Source organism: Aquila chrysaetos, chromosome 3 (assembly GCF_900496995.4).
Source record: "Aquila chrysaetos chrysaetos chromosome 3, bAquChr1.4, whole genome shotgun sequence".
NCBI lineage: Eukaryota > Metazoa > Chordata > Aves > Accipitriformes > Accipitridae > Aquila > Aquila chrysaetos.
Window position 1 is genome coordinate 31,514,393 of NC_044006.1, and position 19,612 is coordinate 31,534,004.

The window sequence follows — 19,612 nt, forward strand, 5'->3', positions numbered from 1 at the left end:
GCAACTTTATTATAGCTGGCTTGCTTATCAAATAACACTTGTGGAAGTCTTTATCTTCAAATAGGAAGTAAGAGTAAGGTAGAAGCAGGAGTAAAGGGAATTCACAGGAATTAAGTGTTGTATTCTACATAAAACTTTTTGAAGTTTGTTCGTTTGGGTTTTTTTAAGCTCTGCCTAGGACACATATGTTCAACATTTATGGCATACAGGCTTTTAAAAATGACTTTTTAATAATGCTGTAAAAGGACAGAGGAGAAAAGCTGGAAAGCTGGTTTTGTATGATGAGACTGCATTGTAAATTCATCAGGAAAGGAACAGTACACATTGGTACACATTGTTGCAGTTTTGGCACTGTGCATCCCTGATTTTAATTGGGACCCCCAGACACTGCTAAGTTAAAAAAAAAAAGAGCAGCTCTAGTAATATTGAAAAACGATCCAAATCTGGAAATCTCGGCTATCAACTCAGAAGAACATTCTGGCCTAAATCTTTGGGCAGTTGTTCTTTTGTTTTGTTGGGGTGGTGGTGGGGGTGGTTTTTTGTTTGTTTTTTTTTTATTTCCACAGCAAATTGACATTTTTGTGAAAATATATTTAGCCCCAAATCCAGTTTTCTATTGAAAAAGAGATTAAAACACAAAATTCAGCTAGCCCTACCCCTACCTTGCTATTAATAACGAAGGAAGAATATTAAATGTAGAAGACTGAAATCTCAACAGAAGTTGTAGGACTAAAAGACATGTCTATAAACCACCTTTAAAAGAATGGAGGCAACTTAAAAGTACATTTGTGGCAATTCTCAAAATGTGCAAAATTCACATAAGATACATAGGACTATGGATATGATGTCATCAGTAGCTTTGATCTGTCCTTAAGCTTCTGTATACTGGCCATAAGCAATAGCTTAAACACTTAACATAATGTAGCTAACTACAAGAGGGAATTCGTACATCAATGGGAAGAGAACAGTTTTTAAATGCAAACTCTACCTTTTTATTACTCTGTTTCAAATAAAATTCTCCATGGAGAGTAAACAATTTAAAAAAAAAAAAAAAAAAAAGAAGTTAACCTTTGCAGTTTGGAAGATCTACTTTCAATGTAAATGGTTGTTTCCAAGTTGAGTGCCTGCTTGGCCACTTGACTAGTCAAGCATTTAAAAAGAGGGAAAGTCAAATGCAAGATAGCAGCACTAAGAGATTTTCTATAAATATAAAAAAATTATATGTTGTGCAGATCTGTGTGATATTAATTCATGGGCATTCTAATTACCAAAGTAATGCTGGGCCTTTTAATAAAAATATCTATTCTAAGCATCACCTTTTATCTCCTAATTGATCCTAAGCATTTAAGAGCTATTTTGTTGCATGAGAAGACTAAAACTTTCCCGTTACAACTCATTATAAACTACAATTTCTTGTTGGTATAAAGGAAGTCCTCACTCACCCAGTTTGCTTTTGTATTGCACCAGAATTGCCTCTCTCCAGTTGCCACAAAGGAAAATAAGAACTGCCATCCTAATATAGGTCAATATCTAAATCTATCCAAAATCCCTCTTCAAAGGTAGTCAATAGCAGATGTCCACATGTATAAAACTCCCCTAATGGCTATTTATGCCATAAAACACTATTTTTAAGCCCACACAAATCAATTTATCTCCAGTCAAGATGTAACACTGAAGAAGAATGAGGTATGGTGTGTCTCCAGATTTCACCTTACTGAGCATCAACATGAAACTACAACATCTGTATACACGGCAGGCTCACTGAGTGGCCTGAAACCTGCACACATGCAGCCATTTCTATTACCCTTCCCCCCCACTTTTCCTCAGCCACTCTCTCATTTGTCTTGTCCAGCTGTGGCATTGCTGGACAAGCTGGACAGGCTTTAGAACATCATTTTTAAACAGCATCTAGCACAACAGAGCACAAACTGGATGTTGAGCATAGAGGCTTCAGTCAACCCTAAAATGAGTCATGTGCATGTTTTGTAAAACTGACTTAAGAGAAGAAAAATTATTTCTTTCCTTTTCCCTTTCTCTCTGCAACATGCTCTTATTTTCTCCCCACAAAGTGTATGGAAGTTAAAAAAACAACAAAAAAAATCCATCTTGTCTAGTACATACATGAAAAACAACATTTTAAAATTCTTTTCTTTGAAACATTTAAAAGTTAACTTATTGAAAAATTTCAGCATCTGAGGAAGAAAAAATAAAAACCAAACTTAGCCCGACAAGTTTTCAAGAGTGGAAGTGTGAAAATAGCACATACTGGTCTGTGCACCACATGGCTCCCAATAGGTCATTCCCTACAAGCAAACACTGAGTTTACTTAACAGCAACTCATCTCCAGTTTTCAGAAGAAGATGAGCACAGCAGAGGGGGTTCAGTTCATAGGTGACAGATGAGCTTTTCATAGAGTTAGGAGCTGAAAATCCCAGCCCTGTACCCAATCGTCTTAAACGTGCGCAGACTTTCCCTAGACAGCTTAATTTAGATGGGTTCCCTACAACATGTAGGCAGTCATGGAAAAAGCGAACAACGTTTGGAGATAAAGAATCCGTGTCCCTCAAAAAAGGCTGAAATGTTTTCCCAGCCCATTCCTTCAGCTGCCCATCTGTTATCACACGCTGTATGTCAAACTTGATCTCAGAACCATCCGCACAAAAGGACATGACAGACTCAAGTGGGTGACATGAATAAGGAGTGACATTTGCAACATTAATAGTGCAAGCTGGAGAGATTAATCAGCGGCTCCAACCCCTGCCACTCTACCCAGTAACTATTTCCATGCCAAAAAGAAGTGGTCTACCCCTCTACTACCTTATTACTCCGGATTGTGGAAGTAATGTTTTTGCAGCTGTGATAGATGGAGGAAGAGGCAGAGTAGTGTAGAGATATGTACATGAAGGTAGGCTTGTTTGTCTAAAGGCTTCTTAATTTTCTGTCACATTTTGGTCCAACAGAATATACCACCCCTCCCTCCAGACTCTGTCTATTACTGCACGGGACATTAATATTGCAATTACATATGGTATTCTGTCTAGATCAGTACAATAAAATATCACTTAAAGACTTCTAGTTTAGCAGTCACCTCTCTCCAACACATCAGGACTGTTTGTCAGGTAAATATTTCATTTGATACATCCCTAAGCAGGAAATTAATAGACCATCCGCATACCATCATCCATTCACTGTGCCAAATTCCTCTTCGTACGCCCCCTTTCAAAGCCAATGCAATCTGATTACAAGCATCTCATGACAGTTTATCCCCAAAATAGGTTGAATAACAATTCCTCTTCTCTTCCCAAAGTCTGTGCCATGACATAATTTGGATTGGAGGCAATGAGCCCATTACAAAATTATGCATCAAAACCCTAAACAGAAGTCAATGCATGTTTCAGTAAAAGGCAAGGGCCAGGTTCTGCCATTCTGCTCTGGATGCATAATGCCCCACGCTGAGTGAAGCCCCCTTTATAGTGTTAGGGCTAGACAAATATTAAGGAGCCAGGGAGCCTGAATGAGAGGAACTCAGTCTGACTCAAAGCCAAAGCGTATTAGAAACGTAACGAGTGATTTCCACGGTCATTTTCTGGAAAGAGTGACTAGCTTTGAAATTTCAGAGCGTTTTGCAATACAATCCAATCAACCCCAAATTAAGTAATTCATCTGAAATGTCAAAAAATCTACTGCCCAACAGAAAAATGAGTTAAACATTCAAACACGTGCACTTTTCCTTTTCTTCTTGCCTAAAACCTCTTCTCCCCTTGGTCTCGGTTTGCTCTCTTTTCATTTCATCCTTGTGCCATCCAGTATTAGCTAATGAGATACACAAGGCTTTCAAATCTTTGAGACTGCTACTTTCTTTCTAAAAAGTTTTAATGAAAAAAGTTTGCAGGCACTTACAATTAAATCAATATAATGTAGGATCACTTGTGATTTTCAACAAGCTGTGAGCCTTTTTTCTCATCACTTTTTCTCCCTTTCTCCAATTAAAAAAAAAGTATTTTTTAGATCAATCTGCAGAAATACATTTTGTTTTGGAATTCACGCACGTGTTCTTTAAAAATCAGTCAGCTGAATCAAATTCATATCTGCATGACAACGAACGATTACACAGTTATTGAAGAGGAGTTCATTTTCTCTAATCATCCTGTATACTGAAAAGGAAAAAAATACAAAAAATGTCTTTTACTCTAACAGAGAGATTTAAAAAAAAAAAAAAGAAATATACTCTGAAAAAAAATGTGCAGAATATTAATAGAGTCTCCATCATCATCTTAAAAGGTTTTAACAATCCCTAGGGTTGCATTCTCACACTGTGGTTCTGGATACCTTAATGTAAAATTAACATTGGTACAATATTATCTTGCTGTTCCTCATTCACTTCTCTACTAACTTGGCTTTCTTATAGCACTTTCAGACACAGATTTAAGAAGAACATTTGATTGCTGAACTACTTAGCAGTCTCTGTAACTGGGCACATCTTGCCCTTCAGATAGGAGCATATCTACAAACTGTGGCAAAAACTGCTTATGAAGTACAGAGTCCATCAGTAAGATGATGAACAGACTTTATGGCCTTCTGAAAAGACTTCTTATATATAAATTAGCTGCAAATAGTCTCATTCTTTGTAGAAGCAGCGAGCACCACTGTGAATTCTAATGAACTTTTTGCCTTGCAAATACACAGCTTGATAGGACACAGTTACATTTATCAAATTGAAAGAATTGCCTCTCAATTACTTTCCTCCCCTCTGGTCGTTATACTACAGGAAAAGCTAATGCCTGCTCTATCTCAGTGGTTGTTTCTAGAACACCAAAATATCCACTCTGATTTATCACATCTTTAAATAAATTTTCCTCCATCTTTCTAATCTTTCCTCACGCAGAAGCCTCATCATTTTTGCCACCAGACTGTGGAATCCTCTTCTCTCTGCTCTACTTTTTACATCACAGAGTTACCATGAAATGCAATACTCACAGGGCAGGAGGCCCATCATTTCCCAGAAGTGCTCTTCAATCTTTTGAATATTATGTCCCATCATCCATTTGCTTTCTGACTACCTTTGCACACTAAGCCAAGCTCGTCCTTCCAGGAATTCTGTCCAGAGTCAACATCCCCATGCAAAAGGGGACAAAAGGCAAGGCACCAATTAAGAGGCCTTTAACCTATGAACTACTTGCAAGATATATACTGTTACGAGATATATACAGCTCTAATGCCAATCTGAAAAGGCTATTTCACCCCATTTATTGGTATCAATGTGTGGCAAAAGCCTGGCTAGGCACTGGCACAATGTATCCTTGATACTAGGTGTCTGCGAAAGCCTAGAGCATTCATTAAAAAGTATTTGCTAGCTAGTGATTTGAAAACTTCCTTGCAAAAGCGACTTCAATATTTCTGCCAGTGTAAGTGGACATCCAGGTGGTTTTGATCCTTATTGCCTCCATTATATACCAGTTATTGCCACTGCACTCTAGAAGAAATTACACTGCACACATCTGAAGAATATTAATAGTCTGTATCTCAGACTGATACATATATGATGCAACCATTTTGTACCAGAACTAGCTTATCATGGACTGAGCTGTTTAGAAAACAAGAATACTGACTCAAGAAAGAAAAACAAAAAAGAAAATCAAGGCTTCAGGAGTTTACTTATAATGCCAACAAGGAATGAAATCGAGTTCTCTTCAACATGTTGTGAAAGCAAAATGGCAACCTAGTGCAGATGCTTGAACTTGAGTTTCTTCTATGTCAGCTGAGTAACTTAACCACCCAGCCAGTGTTGTCCAACTTACCTTTTTTTTTTTCCTGACAGAAGTTCAATTTTAACCAATGTGATTCTGGAAAACAGTTCTGTATCATTTAATAGAAATATTCAAGTACTCCATCAGTCTAGTCAGAGGCGATAAACTAGAAACAGGCTGTAGCTGAAGTGGGAGGAAAATTTTGAAAACAACATTGTGTGTTGTTTCTGCTGCTGCGAAGTTGTTCTGAATGATGGTGGACTACTGCAAAATGATAAACATACATTCACGCATACCACAGACTTAGGGCAAAGGCAAAGGTGTTAATAACGACATTTGCAAGAATTCAGGAACAGGGAAGAGTCTATGCTATCCTAGAACGGGATGCAACTGAAACTTAAAAAATGCTATAAAACTCTTACACTATAAATGTCTAGAAGCAATATAGGGATGTTAATTTTGAAGATTATGGGCAGTCTGGCTCTCCTTGATTTGCTAACTTTTGGAGGAAGATCTATTTAGATGCAATACATCAGATCCACTCCCTCCTGCCAAAGGCAGACGCTGAGAAGTGCTGCACACTGCAATATCTGTTCATCTTTGTAACACCACTGGAGGAACCACAGTTAAATAATATTAAAGTAGATTAACTGCAGCAAAAATTACAATGGACCAAAGCTGAAAGTCCCAATTGGTCAAGTCAAAGGCTGTAAGAGACTGCATTGCTCAAGGCAGTGGGAGAATCAAGGTCTCAGATATGGAATATGGAAATACCCAGCCATGAGCACTACATGAACACTTCCTTTTTGTATCCATCATCTTGAAATACAGTACTCACAAAACTGTATCATCTCTTCACTACTTGCCAGTGATAATGCAGTATGGCTCATTATAAATAGCTTTTGATATAAGCATGAAGAATAGGGGGGGGTGGGGTAGGAGATTCCACTCTTTGCACCTATCTAACTACTTATTTTTGCATTCAAGATAGTTTCCATGATAGAAGAGAATATTTGCAAATGTGCAGAGGCAGCTAACAAACCTGTAGCAATTTCCAGACTACTTCTTCAGCGAAACTCTTCAGGAAATATCTGGTGACTTGCTGTTGTTGAGGGTTAACTTTGCAGTCTGCTATATGCTTTTTGCCTCTGCCAGCTCTGTCAGCCTTTGCTGGTTGCTTTCTGACTTAGGAGTACCCATAGCTTTTGACTACAACAGACTGCTGATCAAAGACTGCCAAGCACCTATTGTTACCATTGCTTGACAGGAGCTATATGACCAATAGGCAAAGCGCTGCTAACGGTGTCCCAGCAGTTGTTGCAGCAGGAGTGCAAAGGAGCCCAGAACCTCTGCTGAGGACTGTGCACTAACAGTGGTGATGTGCCATGTGGTCTCCAACACCAGCTGGAGCAAGTGGCCTTGGCACACGAGGGGCCTTGACCCAAACAGCACTACTGAGCAAGGATGCCACTGTTCAGGTCTCAGGCTGCAAGAAGTGACTGGTGAGGTTGGGAACAGTGGTTTCCTCCCCTGTGGGAAGTATGCTGTGGTTGTGGCACTCAACTGCCAGGTGAAGGAGATATAAGAAGAGGTGAGCATGCACACCATCAGGGAGGATGAACAGGAGATCAGTTTGGCCTTTGCAGAGACCTTGTAGAGCTAAGAATCCAAGACCTCTATTGCAAGGCAGGAGGGAAATCTAGAGACTACCTCAAGGGATCAAAACACCCAAGATGGGGGAAGACTGAAATTTGTCATTTCTAGTAAGACAACTGGGGCTTCTTCTCCACTTCTAGTTCTGGAAACAGGGGAGAAAGGTCACCTTGCATCAGGGGAGGCATCAAAGCCAGGTAAGCTTCAACCAAGTGTCTGTATAAAGAAGAAAATGGGAGTGATCGCTGTTGGAGACTCCTTCCTGCAAGGGAGAGAGGAATCCTTCTGTCGGTTTGATCTGTTGTCTCAGGTTTGCTGCTTATCTGGGATGTGGTAAAGAAATTGTTGAGTTTTTTTGAGCCTTCAGGCTATTAACCTCCACTGCTCATCCATGTGAGCATCATAAACAAACTGGAGGAACTAAAGCTCCACATGCAGTCACAGAACTGCGGCACGGTTGGAGTAACAGGCATGGTAGGATGGCTTGCACAACTGGCATGCTGTGATGGACAGGTATATATGCACTCTTCAGGAAAGGTAGGCAGGGAAAACAAAGAGCAGGGTTGGCCCTCTATTTGAAGGAGCAGCTCAAATGGCAACATGGCTGGACTCAGGCCATCCAGGATATTTCTGGGTGGTGTCATGGATAACCTCTTGATTTGAGCACTAGAGGGCCAACCAGGGGTGAAGAGCTTTTTCTCCCTGAGGACAGCCAACCAGCAGAACAGAGGGTTTGTGCAGGATCCATCCTTGGAGATTTTCCAGACCCATCTGGATACATCCCCATGCAACCTAGTCTGAGCTCATTGCTGAGCCTGTCTTGAGCAGGAGAGTGGAGTAAGGACCTCCTGAGGGCCCCTCCAACCTGAGTGACTCTGAAACTCTGGGGAAAAACATCCTCTAATTCAGTGGCAATCACAGATCTGCCTGCAAGGAAAAGGTGGCAGTCAGAGGTAGATAAATTTATCCATGTGCATAGAATTACAGACGTTTTTTCCTTCTTAGTAAAAATCACATGCATTTACATGAGACAGAGGTGTTAAAGAGGCTTATATTTAAGACAAACAAGCACAAAAGTAAACTCCAGATAATCTACCATTAACTAAACTAGGATAACACTCCTACGCTTAAGTTATTCCACAAAAAAGTTCCCTAATAAATGTACGACATGCCTTATGAGATATAAGGCTCAGGTTCATAGTCCTGATTCCACAGCCTGTGCTAATTTATTTTTATTGATAGATATATATATATATGCCTGTAGAACTGAGCAGGGCAAAGCAGGGCTGGAGTCACATCGCCTAACACTGGCCATCTAAATAGATGTTTACTCTTTTCTCCAAGGTTTTCTCCTTAAGCTCCCTCACAGTCCCTTGCCGAAAAGTCACCTTCCACTAAATCTCCCCGTGGCAGACAAATACAATTAGGCAAGATGAATTCCACCCTTAACAAGACCTGTTAACAAAATCAACTAAGCACTTAAAGCCAAACACTAGAGTGAAAACAACTGTCCCTAATAATACTAAATAGGCTGTAACTGAACTCATAGCAAGTACATGGTAAGCAATAATTCTTCCAGTTCCTCTCATTTATTCCTCAGGGTCTCCCAGCGTGACTTCCTGTTTTAGACCTGTCTTGCTTGGACTGTTAATTCTCTTCAGGGCTGGGCACTGTTCATATTACTTATCTAACTCAGGACTTGTGCCACAGTTTAATCTCAAACACTTGCATTACTTGCATATAACTCCACCCTGAAAGCCACTCTACCTTTCAGCAATTATCTCTGTGAGATAATTAACTCAGTACATACACCGAGTTAACTGAAGACAGAGAGAGAAGACATCTGAAGTGTGAGACAGGCTGTACACAGAAAAGTTGAGACTGTGAGAGTAACCAAAGACAGTATTTCTAAGACAGGCAGGCTTTTGTGGTAGTCTCTCAGCTCAGTCCCAACTCCAGCCTTAGCTCCATCCCCACACCTCAGCACCCCAGCCTTCATTTGCACCTCTGTTTCGTGATTCTGATGTAAAATATCCTTTTATTTGGAGGTTTATTTTGCAAACAGGATCCAGCACAAGGCCAGAATGAGGGCCTAAGATACAACTTTTCTACTGAGAATCTTGGCATTTGAGTTGTCATGTACATGGTACAGGAGCTCACGTCCTCACAGTCGTCCTGTCCAGTCCTAATTATAGCCTATGGGAGGTGGGGGCCAGGGGGAGGACAGAAAGAAAAGGATGAGAAGAGACCTCCAGTCTCTAAAAGCCTAGCCTAAGAGAGCTGGTTGTACACGTTTAACATGAATTAGGCATTTAGCAATCACCTCAAAAGCCTAAATAAGAAATGTTGCTTAAACTGAAATCAGTGGAAATTTTTTATAAGATCCAGAGTTTCATCCTGCCTATTTATTTCCTTCTCTGTAAAGGCACATAAACAGGCTCTTATCAAAAACCTACACAGAAGTTTTGCTGTCCTGCCTTTGCCTGCCCCGCTACACTCCACACCCACACACGCACACAGTGACTGACCGTACGTGAATGATCAGACTGTGGAGTCGCTCAAATGTGACGACTGTTTCCCATAACAAGCTCCTGAAATAAAGAAAGTTCGTCAGCTCTCCAGCATTTATGATGGTACCTTTCTATAGGGTAAGAAAAGAGTCTGAACTCTGAATGCTTTTATAAAAGCTAGAACAGCATATGTTGTACTTTTCAAGATAGAAGATGTAACTCCTAACAAGTTGAATGCTGACTGTTAGATGCCCTTGTGCAGGGGAAAAAATGAACAAAGTCTTTTAAGCCCCTTGTGAAGTTTCAGTGAGGGTTTGACTGATGACCCTTAACATTTTAAAAATCCTTCTTTAAAATATGAAGGAAGTCTACTATTTCTTTCCACAAATAACACCTTTCAAAGTTTCATTCATTCCTGGAATGGATTCAGTATTTTAAGTGAAGTAAACATTGTTTCATAATCTGAGGAGTGCCAAACAACAAAATATTTCCCCTCTAATTTATTTCTGTTACATAACATTGTAAACTAATATAACAGGCAAGTGGAAAACATCAGGCAGACTAATTTTTATGACATCTTACTAGATTAGCAGTAGATACAGGGCATTTAAAAGTATATGTTTGAATCTGAGATAAGGAAAGATTAATTAAATCATTTTAATTGTTAAAAAGGAACAAAAAATGGTGGTAAAAAGTGACCTATCAAATTTAATAAACTCTTGAGCTAAAATTTAGAGATACTCTGAACTAGCACTAAAAGTGAACCACAGGTCATTTGAAAAAGCTCCCACACATCTGCAAACCTGCTGCTGATTATCCCCAAACTAACAAATAGGAGGACTGGAATGTTAAACATATCAAACAAAGCAAAGGGGAAATAAGACTTTCAGGCAAGGTCATGCTACCTAAACCACAATACTTCCTTGCAAATGCATTTTTCCAGAAAGGGCCAACATAACTTCCCTTCTGCAAGGTCTGTAGCTTATTATTCTCTGTGATGATTCACACTGTACGATAACATTCCTATTTGAAAAACAGAACCAGTGCAACTTTAAAACAAGTACATATTTCCATTCAGGACACTGTAAGTTTAAGTTGATGAGCTGTTTGATCCTTTGAAGACCTATATAGTCACTCTATTTGATGATATACCCAGTTGCCTAGGTTGTTTTTCCACTTTTATTACAGCTGTATCCTTTGGATAGGATACTGGCATCATACCACTGAATCCTTACAAGACTCTCCACGTGGCCTGTGGTATATGTTAAGTCAAAAAGTAGGTAATAAAAAATATTACTGGAACTATTCAGCAGCACTGGCAAAGTTTCAAGCCTAAGGTTTCCGAACAGTACAGCTTGGGAAGTGTTGATAAGACCCAGGCAGTAAACAGACGCTGAACAAATGTCTCAGGAATGGCAACGTGAGGTGACAATTCAAACTAACTTACCACAATGAGATTATTTTATCTCTCTGTACTGTGAAAAATAATACGTCACCGCTGTTCTTAGTAAGTGACAGAATGAGGTGCTACAGTCCCATGCAAGAGTAAGTAGTTCACAGGGAGGGGAAAAATGCTACGTAGGACACAGTCTTTGCATGGGTTTCTTCCATTTCTCACCAAGGATAATTTTAATCAGTTAGAGGTTTTGAGTAGCCACCAAGCTGTATCCACACACTACAAAACAGGCTGTGTGCTGTCTACAAAGCGTGCTTTAGTGTAGCTTAGAAACAGTCAGTATGAAGGAAGACAGTGAACTTATTCAAAGGGCAAGAGGCAAAACAGCTTTATGGTATCATCAGTCACAACCATTAGTTTCAGTGATGACTGTAAATGTGTAATGAGAACGTTTCTGAGAAGATGATCTCCCAGAAGCTTTCTCACCATGCACACGCTTAGTGTGCGAGGAAACTGCCGCATGACCTCTGCGCATTGATACAGTCACAGAGCAGCATTTAGACCTGAGCAATTATCTACTGTACAGTTCTCCTCCTAAAAGCTCTGCTTCAAAAACATCAGCTTTTAAAAATGAATCACTCCTAGCCGCAATAGTGTTTAATCAACATTCACTTATTTGCTTGGTCATTCTTTCACTTTGTGAGAAGGTGGTGGTCGTTATAATTGCATAAAAGGTATTCTTGGAGATGAAAGTTTCTTGCCTTTCCCAGAAAATTTTGTGCCAATGTCCTCTCACACTAGCTTGGAAGAGCCCTGTTTTAAAATCCATGTCCAACATAGCCTGAAAACAGATAGTAATGCTACATATAATTTGGGATAAAATAATTTTCAAAAAACAGAATGAATATATATATATATATTAGCTAACAAGTTTTAAACCTTTGGAGCAGATAGAGCACATTGAGTCTCCATGGGTTAGCCAGCCAAGAGAATTCTGTGTTTCTCCTTGCATGGGAGGGTCCTCCTACAGACTTTTAAACACACCCACTAAGATAAGGTATACGATGCATTAAACCCATCCTTTTCTCATCTAGACTAGGCATCATAGCTTGGTACTGCTTGCGTGATATGGATACGTTTGGGGAAAACCACTTAAGTCATCACACGGATTTCCTGTAAACCATTTAGCAGCCTCGACTGCAACCTGGACTGGTTTTTGTATCATGCAACAAAGCTGAACAGCCCTATAATCCACCCTTGCTTTCCCAGTATTGCCCACTCATTTCCTCCTTCCCTTCTTTGCCTAAAAATATGTATTCACACACAGATCACATTTCCTATTACTATTACTTTTCCAATATGACGTATCATTTTGATACTACAGTAACAGCAAAACATTTAAATAATACGTTTGTCCTGATACTGACCTAAGGTGTCTCTATAGCATCAACAAGAAGGGCTGGAAGGAAGATCCAGGGAATTACAGGCCTGTCAGTCTGACCTCGGTGCCAGGGAAGGTCATGGAGCAGATCATCTTGAGTACCATCATGTGGCACGTACAGGACAACCAGGCGATCAGGCCCAGTCAGCACGGGTTTATGAAAGGCAGGTCCTGCTTGACTAACCTGATCTCCTTCTACGACAAGGTGACCTGCTAAGTGGACGAGGGAAAAGCTATGGATGTAGTCTACCTGGACTTTAGTAAAACCTTTGACACTGTTTCCCACGGCATTCTCCTGGAGAAACTGGCTGCTCATAGCTTGGACAGGTATACTGTTTGCTGGGTAAAAAACCAGCTGGACGGCCAGGCCCAAAGAGTTGTGGTGCATGGAGTCAAATCCAGTTGGCAGCTGGTCACAAGTGGTGTTCCCCAGGGCTCACAATTGGGGCCAGTTTTGTTTAATATCTTTATCGGTGATCTGGACGAGGGGATTGAGTGCACCCTCAGTAAGTTTGCAGATGACACCGAGTTGAGCAGGAGTGTTGATCTGCTTGAGGGTAGCAGACAGGCCCTACAGAGGAATCGGGACAGGCTGGATCAATGGGCCGAGGCCAATTGTATGAGGTTCAACAAAGCTCAGTGCTGGGTCCTGCACTTGGCTTGCAACAACCCCACGCAATGCTACAGGCTTGGGGAAGAGCGGCTGGAAAGCTGCCTGGCAGAAAAGGACCTGGGGGTGTAGGTCGACAGCCAGCTGAATATGAGCAGCGTGCCCAGGTGGCCAAGAAGGCCAACGGCATCCTGGCCTGTATCAGAAATAGTGTGGCCAGCAGGAACAGGGAGGTGATTGTCCCCCTGAACTCAGCACTGGTGAGGCCACAGGTCAAATACTGTGTTCAGTTTTGGGCCCCTCACTACAACAAAGACATTGAGGTGCTGGAGCATGTCCAAAGAAGAGCAACGAAGCTGGTGGAGGGTCTAGAGAACAAGCCTTATGAGGAACGGCTGAGGGAACTGGGGTTGTTTAGTCTGGAGAAAAAGAGGCTGAGGGGAGACCTTATTGCCTTCTACAACTACCTGAAAGGAGGTTGTAGCAAAGTGGGTGTCGGTCTCTTCTCCCAAGTAACAAGTGATAGGAACCAGCCTCAAGTTGCACCAGGAGAGGTTTAGATTGGGTATTAGGAAAAACTTATTCACAGAAAGGGTTGTCAAGCATTGGAACAGGCTGCCCAGGGAAGTGGTTGAGTCACCAGTCCTGGAAGTATTTAAAAGACATGTAGATGTGGCACTTAGGGACATGGTTTAGTGGTGGACTTGGCAGTGCTAGGTTAACAGTTGGACTCGATGATCTTAAAAGGTCTTTTCCAACCTAAACGATTCTATGATTCTAAGAAGTCTGGTTGTTCAGCAAAGCCCAATCTGCAATTTTATTTCAGCCTCAATTTACACAGTGACAAGGGTGATGATCAGACACCTAAACAAACTTATGTCAGGACATTTGAAGTACCCTCAGCATCCAAAGCATCTGCAGTGGGCTGGCACACGAGACATATGGAAGACCCATACCCTTTTGAAGCCAGAGGCCACGTGGGTTTGTGAAACAACATAGGATGTCTATGGGTCAGCAATTAAATCCTCTGAGATTAAATTTGTGGGAGTTTAACTGACAGAGCTGGAAGACATGCTTCCAGACTTACTAATCCTTCTTCAGATCTGAGAGACAGCTAACACCTAATAACTGTGATACCTATTTTTCTGATCAAATAAGAAGCTTTCTACTTTTCAGTGAGCTGAGCAACAACTCCATTTCAGAAGAACACCAGTAAGCTATATTCATTCAAGAGAAATACTCCTCAGATGGGGAAACACTGCTGAACTGAAACACAGAATTATTAAAAGCTGTATTACATAGTTACAGCTGTTCAAGTGCCTTCTTATTAACAATATTTGTTAGACATCTTTCTTACAGAAGAGTAATGCCTAACAGTATACTTAAACTAACTTAATTTGGTGTCTTTCTGTTCTCCCTTGATACAAATCTAGCAAGAATTGAAAGACTCCTCTGTGTATTCCTGACCAAAATACGGATGTCATTTATTAATCCACTGAAAATGCATGTCATTTCTGAACATTAATAGTTGTAGTTCAACACAAAAATATTACATTTTTGTGTGTCCTATTGAGTTCATGCTTTTCTTAATGTTCTATGTCTGTTCCTCAAGCTGAAATCCTTCCACAGAGACAAACCCATCATATGCTCATAAAACCTGATGCTTGGGGTAGCACATACCTAATTCAGATTGAAAGCTTTTGCTGAATCTGCATGCATATGATGCTTTGAAGAAACATGCTCTCCTAATTACATCCTTTCAACAAACATCTGGAAGAGTAAGCAGCTGAATGCTGTAAAGTCTGCTCTTATTATAACAAAACAGTTTTCCAGATTGAGAATGGGCAGTTACCTATATGCAGACATCACAAAGTCAGCATCAGAAAAAGTCAGTCTTGTCTTTGCTTACCCTGTCTTCCCCATTTTCTGCAGCACATAGAACTTTACCAGTTGATTCACCAAGCAAGTCCCTCATCCACTCTCAATATATGGCAATCCAGATGTTAATCACAGCCCTACCAAAGTGTTATGCTAGAGGACAAGACAGTTTAATATGGTTTAGCTTGTGTTATTCCTGCTTCTGCTTCTCAACTTCTAACACCTCCTTTCAGGTGAAGAGACTGAAGAAGTTTGTCATCTTTTCTTCCATCTACACTTTTTGCAGCCACAACTCTATGTGCAGGTCCGTAGACAGTGTGCAAGGTTTCTCAGAGCCATGTTTCCACCACTGGATTAACAAGAGCAACTCACAACTTTCGAGCTGCACATGGCAGAGGAAAGTGCTTTTGCTAGTGATGCAACAAACTCCCTGCAGGTTTCAAACACCTGCGAGATTCTGAACCACCTTCTGTCATTTTTTTAACTGTCCTGAATTGGCCCCAGACCACCTGAGACAGAAGCCCTGTCTCCAAGTCTAACCACTGCGCAACTCTTATTAATGCATTAGTATTAACTGAAGCATTAAAGGATAATAAAGATGTAATTTAGAAATATCTTTACATCTATTCTTTAAATTCCTCCCAAGTGAAGGCTACTGGACAAGTGATGAGGCAAATCCAGCTTTAATGATACTTTCCTTCCAAGATGTTTCAGTTCTGAATTCATATGAGAGCACAGCGTCAAGGCTATGCTGATAAGTGAAGGCTGAACATTGCCTTCTAGAGATAAAAAAGGTGAGAGTTGGTGTTGATTGCCACTGGTCTCTCACTGTTTCTCAAGGACACTGACAAAAAGTGTAGCATCAGCCTACCCATAGGGTCCCACAGACAGAATAACTGGGATGCTGCACTCCCAGCATTCAGACCATCCTGCTGAATAACTGGGATGAAATGAAACTGAACTACATCACATGTATTGGGAATGGTCATTTAGAAAGCCCCAAGAGATTTGGGAAAGGCTGTTTCTGCCATCACCAAACTTCTTCAGATTTGGTCCCAAGAGTCAAAACCTTCAGGTACTTAGGATTTTCAGGTACTTAGGATTTTCCTCACACAAATGCTCTGCTGGGAACTGTTGGGGCCTCCAGCTAATTCACATCTCACTTTAAAAACACGACAGACACATATATTCCATGTATCCTTTTATCTCCACACTGATATTCACTGCTTCCAGGTGTGCCATGTAAGGTAGCTGTGACAATCTTTCCAGACCCTGACATGGAATGATCTGCAGCACTGCCCTCCTCTAGGTGACTGCTGTGTGTGCTGAGGGCAGAGTCCTTCAGGCTCTGGGGATAAAGCTCTCGCCTCTACAAGCTGCAGTGCTTGTCAGCCTTGCAGCCCCTCGCCTTGGCAAGCTTTAGGACAGGACTGAAGATAAATTAATTTGGTCCAGCTTTTACAGTTTTCTTTCAAACAGCCATCAAAACACAGCATTGCTTGAGATAGCAACAAGGTTGCTGATTAATGATGCCTACTGTCACTTCAGTCCTTGGTGTCTTTAAGCTCCGTCAATAAACAGATTGGTGCTCAAGTTCTTTGTGCCTCCTGAGTCATTAAAATTGGAGCTATAACATGAAATAGAGCAAGTTGTTGTCACCATTGTTTATTAGTGCAGAAACTCCCAGAAGGAGCGTTTGTCATCACAATCTGAAAACATTCACAGTATTGCCAGGGGAAGAAAAAAAAAATTTAAAAAAAATCACAACTGCAATCTGTAAGAAAGCTGAAGTACAACCGTTCCTATGGCTTACCCAGTCGAAAGAAAAAGCAGCAACAAGCTGATTGCTTCTCAGAGCATGAACAACATATTTTTATGACAGTCCTGTTTTTCTCTTCTAAGCAAATCTACTCCTGGCAAAAGGTGTTGGACTGGCTGCCTAGGAGATCAAAATCACTTATTTATCCATATGCAATACAGTTAGCATTCACAGTCCAAATTTTTATTTCATTGCTATGCTTTAATCATGACCTATAGGAGCACGGTTCAGCAGCAGTTGGACAGTAGTTTAGTCTCTGTGCTTGCTCATTCCTTGAGCATTCTCATGAGAATCAATATGTTGTTTCATTTTGGAGGGACTTAATCAGATGCTCCAATGCCTATAACTTATGTCACAAAACCATGAGATGTAAATCACAGGACCGTTGCTGTTCTGGAGCATGGATCCCACCAGCTCCTGCAGTGGGTAGTGGATAAGTATTTCTGTCTTGACTACAAGACAAAACTGGAGAAGTCCTTAGTCAGTAATCATTAAGTACTGCTGGAATTTGTTGAAATGTTATTAGGTAGCTGAAAAAAACCTCCAATAGCAAAATTACCAGCTCATGTGGAACTAAGTTATAGTACTATCTGTTTTGATAGGACAAGGAGAAAAAAAAACCCTAGAATTTAAAAACATCTTTTATCAGACAAACAAAACAGAATAAACAGCTTCTACGTACAGAAGTGGTTCACTTGAAATGCTGTCAGCATGTCTCACTTTCTTTAAAATTTTACTCTTTTTTTGATTTAAAAAAAAAAAAGATAAAGAAAGTGCTATCTGCTGTGAATTTTCCCAGGAGGAACAAGCAAGAACTGAAGAGCAAACCACTTCCATCCTATCCACACATTACTATTAACATCCCAGACTCTGAAAAGCAACCCGATGAGACAATGGTCTACAAGCCTAGAATAACTGTGTATCACTGATCAGCAAGTCCAGAGAGCGCTTTTTGCACTGCATGAAGCATTGTTTCTGACAACAAACTTAAGAGAACAGAAGTAATTTTCCCCCTTTTAAAAATAGCTGGTCCTAATCAAGACAATAATTAAAAATAAGCTGAAAACATGTTTTATGTAAATATTAGTCAAGAAAGGTTCAAAAGCTATGAACATTAATTACATGCACCACCAAATCTGAATGTGTTGCACAGGAGCACAGAAATAAGATACTTGCACATGTTAAGAGCAATAACTTCAGAAAGAAATCATGATTTAACTATAGCACTTCTATTATGTTCAGACAATTGTTATTTCTTCTCTCTGAAGGTATGGTTGTAGCTAGGTAAGGGGGAACGTGGATTTAAGTACTCTATGAATCAGAAGGAAGGTTAGGAATAAGCAGCTGTACTGAAAAAAGCACAAACTTAAAAAAAGGTTTTCTGACCAGGCATTGGAGGCCCAGATGTCCAAAGTCCTGCCCCTACATGTTGTGAGAAAAGAAAGTACTTCTCTACTGTAATTGTTCCCAAAATCTAGCTGAGGAAAAAAAACTAAAAACAACACAACACAAAAAAACCACAACACAGGTTTGGAAATGATTGTGCCAAACTTTACTCTTGAGAGCTTGGGATCAGTCTTATTAAGCTGGATGCATCTGATGTACCTGTCGTGCACGTACCCGCTCACACATCCGCACAATCAGGCACTTTAGTATCTCTGAGTATGGTCAAACAACAAATTCACAATATAAATACCTCAGATATTTTACAAAGCCCTTGTGAAGCATAGTATGTGCAGGTAAGTACATAACAACTGGATGTTTCTACTCAAGAACCTCTTCCCCAGCAGGAGAACAATTGTTCTTCTGCATGATGACAGTCTAACATCATCATCCACTGGAGCATAACATTAATTCAAACCCTGAAAAAGTACACATGAAATTCTGTAACAGGGTCTCCATCTCTTCTCACTCATCAGCAGATGGATGGGATTGAGGGAAGGAGATACACCAGCCCAAAACTACAGTAAATTGCTTCTTAATCTTCTCTGTAGTGGTGCTCATTGAAGCATGTATTAAGCACATTAATGCGTGATACCTTTTTAAACTAATGCATACACAAAGGAAGCCCAAGTCCTTTGCTTCTACTTAAGGCTTATTTTCCATTTTTGGTGTCAACACTTGGAAGCCAGCTTGTCAAAATACATTACTAGCTGTGCTCCCCTGTGCCTATGGAGATGGCATAGCACTCAGCAAGGATCTGCCAATGTTTTCACAAGAGACTCTCACAGATGTTTTCACCTTAATGTGCATAAATCCTTTGGCCCAGAGAGAGTGCAGTGTCCATGTAAATATGACATAAAGATCTGGAGGACTTCTTCACCTGTCATCTAATTAAAGTTATATGCCATCCCCAAGTTATTATCTCAAAATAGGCAGGAAAACAGGGCAAACAAAATGTATTTCTTGGTGGGAAAAAAATTATTCACAATACTTGGATAGTCTATTGAGAATGTGGTAAACCAAACACAGAGCTTAATCAGTAGAAATCAAACAGAGAGACTCTCTGATGTGGCAATGAGGAAAGAGGGTTTATATCTTTCCCAGATTTTATAAGA

At 40.4% G+C, this 19,612-nt stretch overlaps 1 protein-coding gene across 11 annotated transcripts in view; it reads right to left on the minus strand.

Annotated features, from left to right (window-relative positions):
* Positions 1 to 19,612, minus strand: part of PDE1C (phosphodiesterase 1C) — a 347,698-nt gene that overhangs the window by 178,212 nt on the left and 149,874 nt on the right. For 2 of the 11 annotated variants that reach the window (XM_030007699.2, XM_030007700.1), the window contains one exon: positions 9,929 to 9,991. The exons of the other annotated variants lie outside the window; for them this stretch is intronic. In XM_030007699.2, the coding sequence (XP_029863559.1) occupies positions 9,929 to 9,991 (63 nt within the window). The remainder of the gene's footprint in view (positions 1 to 9,928; positions 9,992 to 19,612) is intronic. 11 annotated transcript variants of the gene reach the window in all.